We start from the raw sequence: 15,206 nt of genomic DNA, 5'->3' as shown, positions 1-15,206 counted from the left end.
CTTCAAGAAGAGAGAATTCACACCTCTCTTTCTTCTACCTTTTTTTTTCTTCCTCCCTTCTTTAAAGAAGTGTGGTAAGATGAAGGAGAACATTGCCTAAGTTGTTACACATGATTCCTATGTCAGTTGGCTTGGCTTGATATTAAAACAAAAGGGATTAATAAAAAGATAGCCTTTTAAAAATTAAAATGACAAAAGTTAGAATTTTTAAAAAAGTTACCTCTTTTATCATACAGTAAAGATATATTATAATTTTAATAAGGAATTAATTCCCTTCAAATTATCAAGATCAGGTCCAAAGTATGCTTTTCAGAGAAACGAATGGGATAAATACATTCTGTGAAAATTACAAATGGGGCAGCTAGGTGGTGCAGTGAATAGAGCTCTGGCCTTGGAGTCAGAGTTCAAATCCAGCCTCAGACACTTGACACTTATTAGCTGTATGACCCTGGGCAAGTCACTTAACCCCAACTGCCTCACCAAAAAGCAAAAAACAAAACAAAACAAAAAACAAACAAAAAAAAATTTACAAACAAATTCACTATTCCAGGTATTTTTCATAGAAATGAGACAAAAATAGAAGAATTCTTATTTTCCATCTGCTACAATATTTAAGCTCCTATAAACTTTGTATAAAAACTGTTTCTGGTCACACTGGCTTGGGTACACAAACTTCATCTACAGAGGTAGTCCTGTACTCACCAAACTCTGAAGAGGCTTCCGAGAAGACTGGCGCTCCATAGTTTTTCTCTCAAAAGGCTTCTTAGTGGCTGGAAGAGACTCTGGGAAGAACGTGAAGACCTGGAGCTGCTGAAGAACTCGGCTGTGCTCTTCGTGGAAGATGGCAATGAGGTTTCCCTCTCTGTCAGCAACTTTAAGCAGCTAGAGCCCATGAAAAAGAGTGCAATCAAAAAGCAGGGAAAGAATCAAAAAGATGAAAGAACTGCAGGACTAAATGTTCCATCAAAATTAGTTCTGGAGGTTAAGGCTTTGCTTCAGTCCACCCCATGTAAAGAATCAATAACCAAGGTCTGGAATACCAACCCTGACAAAATGAATAATGATTTTTATGCATAGCCAAAATATAAAACTGACCAGCCCATTTAACCTGGTCAAGAGAAGACACGTGGGCAGAGGATCACTGACTTCAAGTATTTGAAAGAAAGGTTGTGGAAGAGTTTTTGTTTTGTTCGTTAACAGGTGGAAGTTTCAGGGAAGCCATTTTTTTTCAACATAAAGGAAAATATCACAATGATTTTAGTGGCCCAATAGTGGTATGAATTGCCTTGGGAAGTACGAAGTTTCCCATAACAAGAGGCCTTCCAGTGGAGGTTGGATGACCACTGTTAATGATACTTGTAGAGATGGCTCCTGCTCAGGTAAGGGGCAGACTAGACAATCTGTGAGGTTCCAATTCTGATGAAGTAAGAGAAACTTCCAGAGCAGACATTATCTCACCAATGATGAAAGAAGATCAAGAATGAAAATTGTAGACAGATGATCCAGGGCCAGACCCTACCTACTGGAATTTACATTATTCACCAGATAATACTGTCATTTCCAATACCAAATGAGTGAAATTTCAGAAAGAGGGTGCTCTTCCCTCATATTGCTAAAGAGAATAAGGCACTCACTGCGAGCAGTGGCTGCAACTCCTGAAGGGCCCGATGCACAAAATCGCAGTGTGCCTCTGCATAGCCATGGATGCAATTGAAGAAAAGGCCTTGGGCATAATGTCTGAATTTAGGGAGTTCATCCAACAACTGTGCATTTAAGGCCTCATAGTTGTTACGGGCAGACTGCAGTTCTTCCAAAGTTTTCTTGTCCTTCAACTTCTCTGCTCGTTCTGTGCAATTGTAGAAGTCCAACAACTTATCAAAGCGTTTCTGGACCAGCTTGTGAGGTCCTGTGAACATGCTCAAAAGCTGGTTTAGGGGTGAGATGACAAGCCGCTCGGTCCTCTCTTTCTGTGGGGAACAGAAAGGAACATCATTTGGGCAAATTACTTGGTCTGCTAGACCTACATTCCCAGCCTAATTCCGTTACAGTCTACAATATCTGCCCACTCTTGCTATCTGTTCACATGCTGGAATACAGACACATTTGAAAGGATTCATGCCAGTATAATATTCATCCATAGCACTCTAGGACAAATGACATGATTTCGCATGTCTACATTTTAAATTTCTACTATTCATTTATCCAATTTAACCAACATTCACCAATACGCACACAAATGTGTTTAATAAGTGATGTTAATTAGATTTCCACCTGAAGTTTCACTAATTAATGTAAACTGATGATTTAATGACAAAGTATACACCTAAAAAAAGGTTAATATTCAAACTGCAAACCAGGTTTGATTGCCTTAATTTTGTATGGCTTGAATATAACAAATTTAAACAAAAGGACATCATATTCCATAACCAAAAGCCTGAAGCTAGCATAACGCAAAAGCCTCCAAGTAATTCCTACATACTTATGTTTCCAGAACTTTTTTCAGGACTTGGATATCACAGATAGCTATGAGTAGGGTAAGAAAGAGTACCAGAGGCAGTCACTTACGAAATCTGTAAAGAGCTGGTCACTGATATATCGATGAACTTTCTCAAATTGCTCCAAGTCTCCATTTCCCTTCTCCATACACACATCCCACATGCTGATAGCAGCCAAAACTTTCATACATGCTGATTCCTGGAGCAAAAAATCATAACAAATGCCTATAATCAAGGCAGCCTACTACAGCTAAAAGAAGACTAGATTTAAAGTCAGAAAAACTGGATTCAAATCTTGGCTCTACTATTTACCATCTATATAACTTTATTACTTAACCTCTCTAGGTCTCAGTTTCTTAATCTGTAAAATAAGGAAGTTGTACTAGTCCCTATTCAAGGTCTATGAACCACACTCTGAAAGTTAAAGACTATCCCTTCTTTTTGTTAATAACTTGTTAACAAATCCTGCTGGGTTGAAGTAAAATACTTTGTAAGGGAGATTTATTGCCTATTGCATCAAAACAAAGTGTACTGACAAATTTAAGTAAATAATACCTAAGTAGGACTGGTTGGTTATTTACTCACACGAATATGCTGAAGGTAGAGGGAAAGGTCTCGGATAAAAGACTTAATAAGTCTTTCTTGCATTCTGAAGTTCTTCTCAGTTTCTTCAAATGCTTCATCTCTTATCTGGCAAAATAAACAATAAGCACATGGTCTTTCTTTCTGTCCACAATCAAGTCACAATGCCTGATTAAAGCCCAAGAAACTGGTCTCCCTTAAACATTTCATCATTCCATTTGGCTCCCAATTTCCAAATGGACCAAACCTAACTTGCTACGCCTGCCTTTTCAAGCCATATAATTCAGGTCTCTACTTTACCTATCCAGCCTCATTTCCCACTATTCTTTGACAAAAACACTGTTCTGGTCTGATCAGGTTGCTCTCATTATTGTCCCTGGAAGAGGCCATATTCATTCTAGCCACCACGTTTCCTTCTTGTTCCTTAATCTGTAAAGGTCTTCCCTCTTCTCCACTAACTTAACTCCTTTACGTTATTTAAGGTTCATCTCAAATAACACTTCCTTCATGAAGTTTCCTCTGAATCTCCAGCCCTCATTGTTCCTTCCTGTGAACTATGAGGAACTCATAGGAAACGCTACATAATCAGGCACTTAGTTATATTTTGTTCTCATTTTTCAAAAAATTTTATTTAGGCAATTGGGGTCAAGTGACTTGCCCAGGGTCACACAGCTAGTAAGTATCAAGTGTTTGGTCTGAGGCCAGATTTGAACTCAGGGTCCTGCTGACTTCAAGGCCTGTGCTCTATCCACCGTGCCACCTTGCTGCCCCATCATTTTTTAATGTATGTTGGTCTCGTCTCTGTCTGATAGCTCTTTAAGGTCAAGAAACAAGTTTCAAGTATATGTATTCAAAGAGCTCTTTAAGGTCAAGAAACAAGAAACAAGTATACATATTCAAAGAGCAAATTAATACACAGAACCAGGGGCTTCAGGCTCCTAAACTTCATTGCTGGTATATACTACAATGATTAGCTAAGGAAGGGAGAGAATTTCTGGAATGGAAAAGTTATCTTCTGGTGGGAGGGTAGCAGATAGCTGGGGATTAGTGAAGAAACTGTGTCATAAGTCATTCCCTAAGTTATAGTATATATTTCAGGAGACAGATGAGGCTCTACTCCTGAGAAAATTGCTTTTTCTTCTTCAACTCAAACTCAGGTACAGAACTCATGCATGAATAGTTAACACCAGCTAATTATGAACAAACACACGAATTTTCTCTTCAGTAGCCCAAGATATGCTAGGATCTTACCTGAGGAGCAAAGCCTGTGAGGTGCTTCAGGTGACTGCTTACTCTGTTGGATTTCTTAATAATGGAGTGGATGTTAAATTTAGAGATTTTCTCCATTAGGCTGTCTTCATCTCCTTTACGGTACTTGAGGACTAAAGAACAAAATTCAAGTTAGTGACTGAACAAGTACTCTCTAAAACACTAATAGAGATCGAAGTATTTGGCTACAAAACTGGGATTTAGCACCAAAACAACACCTAATCCTCATCCTCACTGAAGAACCAGAATGACACATACTATACATACTGACAACAACCATGTAAAAATTACAACAAAATCTCTAAAAATATACAACTGGGGGAAAAAAAGAGCTCCAAAGAGAAGATGGAAACAGAGTGTTTTTGTTACTATCTTGTTAAAGTTACACAGCTAAATAACTGAAGTTACAGTTGTATTACGACTTCATTTATGCATTTGTGTATCTAAACGTTGGGTTTTTGTTTGTGGGTACTTAGTTTAGAATGATTATTTATAAGAATGACATCCCCAAACAACTCCACCATTCTCTACTGTAACTTTCAACTATGTCTTCTGCCAACCTCTCGTAAAACGGCTTTTCTTCTCATAACCTCCTTCTTTTCTAGGAATTCTGCCATGCCAATCTTACCCAGGTCTTTTCGACGTTTATATTCATTGATATTGACATTGATCTCCTTGACAGCAAGGACAGCATTGGTTAAAGGAACTTTGTCAGGGTGAGATTCTGGGGTGGAATTCAGGAGCTCCATCAGCAGCAGTGGGTAACGCATAACTCTTTGCACTGGTTTGATGAGGAAGGAGCCCAAGTTAATGTAGTTTGTACAGCCCCTGTAGGAGAAGAAAAAGAGGTTTTCATCAATCATCATAACTTTTGTGTCACTTACATGCACAACATAATATCTGTACTTATAAAAGACAACATATGGGAAAAATCAATGGACAAATGAATGGACCGAAACAGCAAGTAACAAAGGAACTTACCATTCACTGTACAGGCTCCTGTAAGGCAGAGAACATGAAAAGAAAAGAGACAGCTTATTAAGAGGCTTTTCACATTAATTTCAAGGCATGAGTATCCACTGGTAACACCAAATCACATGGGAAAAGAGGAAACTGGAAATTCTTGCCATATCTAGGCTACTAGAAAGAAGAGATAAACCTCATAACTTAAGCTATTTCTTTACCCAGGTGTCTAGTACTGTACAAGGATTGGACATGAGATTTAGTACTTGAGAAAATTTATGTGTCGACATTCCCTACTCCAACCCTCCCTGCCCAATGGCTGGTTTGGCAAATGGCTGTTTCTCAAATGTTGGTAGGAAAAGTAAAGAATTAGCTCTCTAACCTTGTATATACATATATGAAGAGCCTGTGATCTAACATATCTTATTATTTGCAGCCTCCCTTAAAAATCTAGAACTCTGTTATATCCTGGGAAATATGGCCTGGTGATTTGCCAACAGTAACAATACTCGGTCTTTGTCCCTATCTTGGGAATTATTTACTTGGACCAAGCTCTCTTCCTGATGCTTTAGGGAAAGTTTTGGTTACCCTTGAACCCACTGACCTAGAAATGTTAACAACACAGGGAGACCTTCTAAACATAAATCAACCCAAAAGAGTTAAAAAGAATATGAACTTCAACTAAAGTCCCTAAAAGTAAAGCTAAAAGGAATAACAAAGCATAATGATAGGATTTTAGCGTGGACTTCTAAACTACAAAAAGGTACAGAAATCCTTAGGTCAAAACTGGTAGGGAGGGCAGCTAGGTGGCGCAATCGATAGAGCACAAGCCCTGGAGTCAAGAGGACCTGAGTTCAAATCTGACCTCAGACACCTGACACCAGCTGTGTGACCCTGGGCAAGTCACTTAACCCCCACTGCCTCACCAAAAAACAAACAAACAAAACTGGTAGACAGAAAGGATTTTAACTACTCAAGGATCTTGGGGGAAAATGATAATAAACATAGCATTATTTAAGGTCTTGAGAATAAGAAAAATTAGGATGAGTACCAACTTTTCCTCATAAGAAATGAAAAAACTGGAATAAAGTGTAAAGGGAATGATTTCAGTAACTTTAGAGACAGAAATGAACAGACAAAAATTTCAGAAAAACAGACAGCTGAACTCAGGAAAATATTAAAGAAGATCATGTTTGCAGTTGTGAGATTCCACCTTACATCAATAAGACTGGCAAAGCTGACAAAAATTAAAATGACAAATGTTGGAGGGACTACAGGAAAACAGGAACAGTAACTAGCTATTGAGGGATCTATGAACTGGTTTAGCAGTTCTGGAAAACCATTTAGAACTACGCCCAAAATATTACTAAACTGTATATATCTTCTGACTCATCAATTTACTACTAAGCCTATAAAATCAAAGAAAGAGGGAAAAGATCCAAATATATAAACGTACTTACCTCTGTTCTTTTTGTAGTAGCAAAAAACTGGTATGTTGCCTATCATTCGGGAAATGGCCGAACAAATCATGGTATATGAATGTAATACAATGCTACTGTGCCATAAGAATGGATGAAGAAGATAGTTTTAGAGAAAGATGAGAAGACTTATATGAACTGACACAGTGAACTGAGCAGAACCAGAATGATTTATACAATAACAATGCCATGTCTTAATTAAGAACTCTGATCAATGCAGCGACCAATCACAATTCCAACCTGACAGAGGGGTGATGACTCAGGGTACAGAATAAGATATATTTGGGAATAGAGCCAAGATGGCAGAGTAAAAGCAGGAACTTGCTTGAGTTCTTCCCCAAACCCCTCCAAATATCTGTAAAAAATGACTCTAAACAAATTCTAGCAGCAGAACCCACAAAAAGACAGAGTGAAACAAATTTCCAGCCCAAGACAACCTCGATGGTCTACAGGAAAGGTGTATTGTGCTGGGCTGGGAGAGGACTGCAGTTCAGCGTGGGCCATGCCTGCAACATCAGGGCCCCAGCAAATGCAGAGCAGACCTCAGGGGACTGAATCACAGGTAGCTGTGGTGTTTTCCAGACTTCTTAACCCAAAAACACCAAAGACAAATTAGAAGGTCAGTGGGAAAGGTCTATTGGACCTGGGTGAGAGAGGAGTGTGGTCCAGCCCTCACCCTAGTGCAGCTCTGGGGCAGTGACCACAGTGGCAGCTGCTGCTTCTAAAGTTCTCAGTCCACAGACAGTAAGGGGACCAAACTGATAGGAAGGAGATTACAGGGATCTCTTTACTGGCACCGAGGCAGGATTCTGTTGCTTTGCCCATACTTGGATCTGGGTCACAGTCGTGGGACAAGGAGGAGCACTGGCATAGCAGAGATTGTGGGCAGCAGTGGAGAGGGAACTCTCCTCACAGTTTCAGTGCAGGAGTGAGTGCTTGTCTTGTCACAGACCAGAACACAGGCCAGGACAGGAGCAAACACACCTTTCCTTCCTTAGATCATACCCTCCTAGAAAAATTTAAAACTTACAGGTCCCTAGAAGTATCTCTGAAAACAGCTGCACAAGCCCCTGAAGCTTGGGACAGTACACCCTCCATACTGGAAGCAGAGCCTACTTTAACAAAGAGTTAAAAAGTCAAGTAACTAGCTGGGAAGACAAGCAAACAGTGGGAAAAAACTCAGACTACTTAGGAAGCAGAGGCTGGCTGAACTGCAGGAGAAGCACAGGGACTCTTCCAGTGATCTAGCAAAACACACAGAAGCAGAGATGAGAAACAATATTCTAGCTCAAGTTCTAGAAGAGTCAGCATGGGCCAGGTTAAGTAATTTAGCACCTGTATAGCCAAAAAAGGCCAAAGCAGTAGAGAACGATCTCATACAGATGGTAAGATATGGGCAGCTGAGTGCAAAGGTATCAGAGCAAAGATTGATAGAAATTCTTGAAAAAGTAAGCCAGCAAACAGAAAAGAAAATAACAGTTAAGTTCAACAGAAGAAAAGTAATGGATTCTGATGAAGATGATGAATATTAAAATTTAATGTTTAAAGACTCATAATCCTCTCGAAAAATTTCTAGGAAAAAATAATTCTTGGCAGAAGTGAAGAGCTAATTAAATGGTAACTACTTTCTGTATACATTTTGAGAAAGAGGGGCAAATAAAAAGGACTTGTTTATGTGAAATAAAACAATTTGGACAATTTTTTTAATAGTATCATAAGAGGGAAAAAATAGTATCATAAGGAAGCTTATGTTTTGTGAGAATAGTTGATGATTTTCCTGCTTAACAATGTTTTCAAGTGTCTTCAGCAGCATATGCCCTTTAAAATTGTGAACATTACTCATGACTTTTAACTGGGGAAGGAGTATGGCAGTACCATATTTTTAGTAAGAAATAATATTAAAGCACCAGTAGCCATGGCCATCAACTTTGTGGAAATCAACAGCAACATATTTAATCTGAAAGAATCTGAAACACATATGCTGCTTTCTAGACAGTGTTTCTGAAAGCAAACAAGCTGTGTGTGTGAAATTCAGACTTTTCCATGGTTTTTTTTACTTGCAGATAACTAATAGTGAACATATGTATATGTAGATATATATGTAAAATGTATATTATATGTATATATTTAAAACAATGATGTTTAGTGCTACCATTAATGTCTACATAAAAAAAATTCCTATCAGCTGGGATTAAATTGCTGTTCCATTTCTCTATAAGCAAAAAGTCCCACTGTAACCTTTAAATTAAAAGTTACACAAATTGTGCAAGGATTAATAGAAATTTAAATGTTACGAAGGCTGAAATCTAGTTGTGACCTATGTTACTAGTTGATAGCTGGCCTTTCTACGGAGAAAAGAAAGCCTTGAATTAAGATTGTCTTTGTTCATGGTAAAATTGAGGAGTTTAAAGCATATCATCTTAGCACATCATCATCTTTCCCTGTTCCTTCCACTAGATTACAACTAATCTTACTTTTGACTGATTTTAATATAACCATCCTATCAACACACACACAAAAAAATTAGAATAGAGCAAATGGAAGCTAATGACTCTATAAGAAATCAAGAAATTATAAAACAAATCCAAAAGAATGAAAAAAATAGAAGACAATGTAAAATATCTCACTGGAAAAACAACTGACCTGGAAAACAGATCCAGGAGAGATAATTTTAAAATTACTGGACTACCTGAAAGCCATGATCAAAACAAGAGCCTAGACATCATCTTTCAAGAAATTATCAAGGAAAACTGCCCTGATATTCTACAGCCAGAGGGTAAAATAGAAATTGAAAGAATCCACCAATCACCTCCTGAAAATGATCCCAAAAAGAAAGCTCCTAGGAATATTACAGCCAAATTCAGAGTTCCCAGGTCAAGGAGAAAATACTGTAAGCAGCTAGAAAGAAACAATTCAAGTATTGTGGAAACACAATCAGGATAACACAAGATTTAGCAGCTTCTACATTAAGGGATTAGAGGGCTTGGAATGATATTCTGGAGGTCAAAGGAGCTAGGATTAAAATTAAGAATCACCTACCCAGAGAAACTGAATATAATCCTTCAGGGGGAAAAATTGACATTCACTGATGTAGAAGAATTTAATGCATTTTTGAGAAGCCAGAGCTAAATAGAAAATGTGACTTTCAAATACAAGACTCAAGAAAAGCATGAAAACGTAAACAGGAAAGAAATCATAAGGGACTTATTAAAGTTGAACTGTTTGCATTCCTACATGGAAAGATGATATTTGTTAACGCATAAGATCTTTCTCATCATTAGGGTAGCTGGAGGGAATATATATAGACAGAGGGCACAGGGTGAGTTGAATATGAAGGGATGATTTCTAAAAAATAAAAATAAGGGGGGAGAGAGGAATGTACTGGGAGAAGGAGAAAGGGAGAGCTAGAACAGGATAAATTATCTCATATAAAAGAGGCAAGAAAAAGCTTTTCTAGTGAGGGGAAGACAGGGTGGGGCAAGAGGGAATGAATGAATTTTATTCTCATTGGATTTGGCTTAAGGAAAGAATAACATACACACTCAACTGGGTATAGAAATCTATCTTACTCTACAGGAAAGTAGGGGAGAAGGGGATAAGAGAGGGAGGGGTTATAGAAGGGAGGGCAGATTGGGGTAGGGGATAATCAGAAGTAAACACTTTTGGGAAGGGAAAGGGATAAAGGAGAGAATAGAACAAACTGCGGAGAGGGGATGGACAGAATGAAGGGAAATATAGTTAGTCTTTCACATGACTATTATGGAAGTGTTTTGCATGACCATACACGTATAACCCTATACCAAATTGCTTGCCCTCTCAATGAGGGTGGGTAGGGAGGAAGGTGGGGAGAGAATCTGAAACCCAAAGGTTTAAAAACGAATATTAAAAATTGTTTCTACATGCAACTGGGAAATAAGACACAGTCAATGGGATATTGAAATCTATCTTACCATACAGGAAAATAAAAGGAGAAGGGGATAAGAGAAGGGAGGGAGAGGTGATAGAAGGGAGGGCAGATTAGTGGAAGGGGTAATCAGAATGCACACCATCATAGGACAGGGAAAGGGGAGGGACAGGGAGAAACTTTGGAACTCAAAATTTGGTGGAAGTGAATGTTGAAAACTAAAAATAAATTAACTGGAAAAAAAAGACTTTTTTTGGTACATGTCCAATGCAGGAATCTGTTTTGCTTAACTACACATATTTGTTACAAGGGTTTTTATTTTTCATTTTTCCCTCCAAATGTGAGTAGCGGGAAAAAATTTTAAATAAAACAAAAACAAACAAAAAACAACCCTATGTTCCAGGGCAAAATAAAATAAAATCTATAATTCTATGAATTTAGCATTCTCCAAATTAAAGAAAAGATCAAGTTAACACAAAAGCTAAGAGACAGAGGGAGTCCAAACAAGCTAGATCTTGTCAAGCTAATAATTTTAGTGAGATGGAATAGATTATAACAGGAAAGCCAAGAAAAATAAGTTATTAAATGTACTAAATTCAGAACCACAAGAGATCTACAAAACAAATGGGAATGGTACCAAAAGTTTCTAAGGAAAAATAGAAAATCTACATTCCTATGATGGAAAATATGAAGGAAAACTCCAATCCTGGTAAGCACAAAATTAGGAAAATAAAAGCAAAAAGAATACACAGCATGTCAGTGATCGTCTGTAAGAAATTGTTCTTTATATCTGACAAAAAGATGTCAACAGAAACTTAAAGGTAATAGCTAAAAAATTAATTTAGCAGCTAAAGGTGTGCTATAAGTAGGGGATATGCTGTGTAGAGTAAATCAAATAAAAGTTCCTAAAAAGATAGCAATGGTGTTAAAGAGTCAAGTGAAAGGCAGAGATGCTAGTATTGGGAATTTAGAGGAGGGTGTGGTTATAACACAGTGAAAAGATATTCAGGGCTTGGAAGAGAACCACTGTGGCAGGGATGGAGTTAAGGGGCTGGATTCAGGAATTATAAAAGAAAAAAAAATTTTGGCAAAGACAAAGACAGGTTAAGGTATATAGGGCTGGGCTGGGAGTCAGGAAGACCTGGGTTCAAATCCCATTTCTGATACTAACTAGTGAACCCGGGTAAGTTGCTTAACATATATTGCAGGGACATGCTGAAGTCAGCTGGAACCAGCTGTTAAAATCTCAGCTGGACATTTAAACCCTAAAAAGGAACAAATCAGGGCTTGATTGTTTTGCTGATTTTCTAGACTTAAGAAAATGATGAAGAGTAAGTTAATAATGCAGATTAAACTTAAAAGTGTATTATGCTGGTGTTAAACATTAATCAACATACCCCAGTCTCTCTGCCTAGATGAGGGCTTGCAATAGTGGGGTAGAAGTGACTAAGGAGAGGTGGTGTGTATGAGAGAGGTGTTACAAAGGTAAAATCAACAAGACCTTCTCTCTTCTTCAAACCCCAAATTAATTCACACTTGCTTGAGGATTAGCACATTCACTCTCCTTTAACTAGCCAAGGCTGATCTTATCTGCAATTTGAGGATAGCAGAGAAAGATTCCAGTATTTCCCTCCTTCACACACACAAACACACACACACACACACACACACACACACATTTTCCCCTATTGCACACGCCATCATTTTAAAAAATAGGGACTACCTATTTTTGTTCCCTTTTAGAGATTAGGCTTGTAGGGGCAGCTAGGTGGTGGAGTGGATAAAACACTGGCCCTGGAGTCAGGAGGACCTGAGTCCAAATCCGATCTCAGACACATGATACTCACTAGCTGTATGACCTTGGACAAGTCACTTAACTCCGACTGCCTCACCTCCCCCCCCAAAAAAAGGAGATCAGGCTGATAAAACCTTATTTAGGATTGTGTAAAAGGGAGGCACTAGATTTGGTTTGGGAACTATGGTGATTTGAAGTTTCCTACGGTGTACATTGTCCAGGGCAGGGTCAGTGAGTGATATAATAAGAGATGGAACTTAGAGCATGCAAAAGATGACATACAAGAGCAGGGAAATAACCTTGAATTAAGGAGGATTTTATGGGAATAAAAAAGCAATTCAAGGGATAGAAAAAGAGATCTATAAGGAAAAGTTAAGGGAGGCAGAGTTAATAGGAAAAAACTCACAGATTCTAGGATTCAACTCTTAAAAGAGCTTCTCTACTGATGAAGCATGCTTTCTACTTCCAGGAAGGGAGACAGTTTAACGCAGCAGTTCTCAGATTTTTTGGCCTCAGGATCCCTTTACATTCTTTAAAAAATTATTAAGAATCTCGCAAAGAATGTTCATTTATGTGAACTACATTCATCAATATTTACTGTATTAGAAATTAAAATGTGTTAGTCAATTATATCATGAAAACTATATATGCTATATATCATATGGCATGAAAATAGTTCTGACCTTGCAGATCCCTTGTGAGGGACTTGGGGACCATGTTTTGAGAATGGATAAACTAGAGATAGAACCAGATAGATATCTATTTCCAGAAATGACCAACGTGTAGGTTTAAACTGACTATACTTGTTAAAAGGGACAGTGTTCATTTGGGGAAAATGAAAGGGAGGCTACAGGCAGACTTGTTGGGTAGTAACAGTGATACAACCAAAGAAAAACAAAAAAGAATGTCAAGGAAACAATAAAAAATGCCCAGGAGAAAGCAAAAGTTCAGGAGGAGACACAATCAAGCAGGGCAGTTTTGTTACTATTGTGTTAAAATTAAAATGTGCTTTTGTTATGTTTACTGATGTTGATTAAATTCACAATTAAAAAAACATTTTAAAAAATTTAAAGGACTTTTTATAGTATCTAGTATAGTACATTTATATAATTCTTACTATAACATTCCAAGGACCTATAATTTCTCTGATATGGGTGCAGATACAGAATAAAATCCCTCCAAATCTTAAGAGAGTATTCATGAAATGCTACGGCCAACAAAAATCAGTATCATCTGATCATTAGACTCTATGAACTTAACAAGGCTAGTGCGCAGATAAGAGACAGCCTGCCATAGGACCAGCACCTGAATCCTTTTCAGCTCAAAGTGACCTGCCAGAGCTTGAACTTTTTTGGCATAACCTTCAAGAACCCAGTGTCATTTCTATACTACTAATGTTAATGAAGGACTATATAATAAAGTGAAATAAAATAAACTAAGGCAACAATCAACAAAGAATGCTGATAGAGACTTATGAGGGACTGATACTTTATGCACTGAAATTAATTCATGTAAATGTAAGCTATTACTAAGAAATATAATTATATTATATTTAGAACATATGATATGTAACACAATAATAGTGAGTATATTAATATGTAACAGTATATAATATGTAATGTGATTAAATGATATTAACGTATAGTTATATAAGATATAACTGTATAGAATATAATTACATTGTAATGTGTTATATTAATATATAATTATATACCATGATATAACATATCATATAGTATATATTTGTTGATATATTACATCATTATATAATGTGCTAATATATTAAATGTTTGTGGTTCAATATTATTTCTTATAAAATGTTCAATTAAAAACAAAAAGAGTCATCCTCTTTCTATCTTCCCTTCTTCCCCTGCCCTGTGTTACCTCCCCTAAACCAGTAAATGATATCCTTTCCAGCCTTGAGTAGGTAGGTCTTAGAATCTCAAGATAATTTTTTGGTTACCAGGAATTTAGGATGGTTCCACAGTCATTCTGGGATTTTAGGCCTGGGCCATTTGAGACTCCTTCCAGATTTATGACTCTATGATTCAAAATATCTCTCTGACATACTAGGCTGAAATAGGACAGGACTAAGAAGTAGTAAGAGTGGAAAGAGAGAAAAAGAGCAGAGAGGGTACAAAGAACTGATGAATTGAGGGAAGGACAAAAAGATCAAAGTTCCTACTTAAGGTTTTCCAAGTATTCTAGAAGAAGCTTCTGAATCTTCTCCTCCTTCTCATAGATCTCCAGCAGTGCAATGGCCTCATCATGATTCTGGCAGTAAACTTTGTATACCCCCTCAAGTTCATCCCGATGCTCTAAGAATACAGGTCCTTTAAAACAGAGAGAGATATTAAGTAATTCAAGTATAAATAGCTTCTTTCTCCCTTGATCAAATTCACCTTGAGATACTCAAGGTATCTCAAGCATAGTATGCTAACTTGAAAGTATTACATAAGCAGGAGTTTGGTTAAAAATTGGTACTTACCCTTTATTATCAAATTCATTATTAGTCTACTACTCCCAATTAAAAGAGTAAGAATACTGAAAGAAATTAAAGAAGTATAGTGTTTTTTAAAACAAAAACACTGAGAACTATATTAAAAAGAAATTCTCAGCATACATTTGTTTTTATTCTCTATTAAATACTAAATAAACCTTTAAAGCATAACAATTTCCCTCAATGACTAGATAGAACTGAGAACACTGAGGCCATCTGA

At 37.3% G+C, this 15,206-nt stretch overlaps 1 protein-coding gene and 1 pseudogene across 5 annotated transcripts in view; one reads left to right on the top strand and one right to left on the bottom strand.

Moving 5' to 3' along the window:
• Positions 1 to 15,206, bottom strand: part of DNMBP (dynamin binding protein) — a 110,262-nt gene that overhangs the window by 8,705 nt on the left and 86,351 nt on the right. For all 5 annotated transcript variants that reach the window (XM_020996791.2, XM_020996792.2, XM_020996790.2 and 2 more), the window contains 8 exons: positions 14,672 to 14,819; positions 5,328 to 5,345; positions 4,975 to 5,174; positions 4,329 to 4,459; positions 3,081 to 3,185; positions 2,566 to 2,694; positions 1,635 to 1,967; positions 703 to 882 (listed from right to left, as the gene is read on the bottom strand). In XM_020996791.2, coding sequence (XP_020852450.1) covers positions 703 to 882; positions 1,635 to 1,967; positions 2,566 to 2,694; positions 3,081 to 3,185; positions 4,329 to 4,459; positions 4,975 to 5,174; positions 5,328 to 5,345; positions 14,672 to 14,819 — 1,244 coding nt within the window. The remainder of the gene's footprint in view (positions 1 to 702; positions 883 to 1,634; positions 1,968 to 2,565; positions 2,695 to 3,080; positions 3,186 to 4,328; positions 4,460 to 4,974; positions 5,175 to 5,327; positions 5,346 to 14,671; positions 14,820 to 15,206) is intronic.
• LOC110215378 (programmed cell death protein 5 pseudogene) lies at positions 6,823 to 8,333 on the top strand (annotated as a pseudogene).

The sequence above is a fragment of the Phascolarctos cinereus genome, unplaced genomic scaffold, assembly GCF_003287225.1.
Source record: "Phascolarctos cinereus isolate Bilbo 61053 unplaced genomic scaffold, phaCin_HiC Scaffold_3;HRSCAF=262, whole genome shotgun sequence".
NCBI classification, from domain to species: domain Eukaryota; kingdom Metazoa; phylum Chordata; class Mammalia; order Diprotodontia; family Phascolarctidae; genus Phascolarctos; species Phascolarctos cinereus.
The sequence above is the reverse complement of the archived record's forward strand: the minus strand, read 5'-3'. Positions and strand labels throughout refer to the sequence as shown.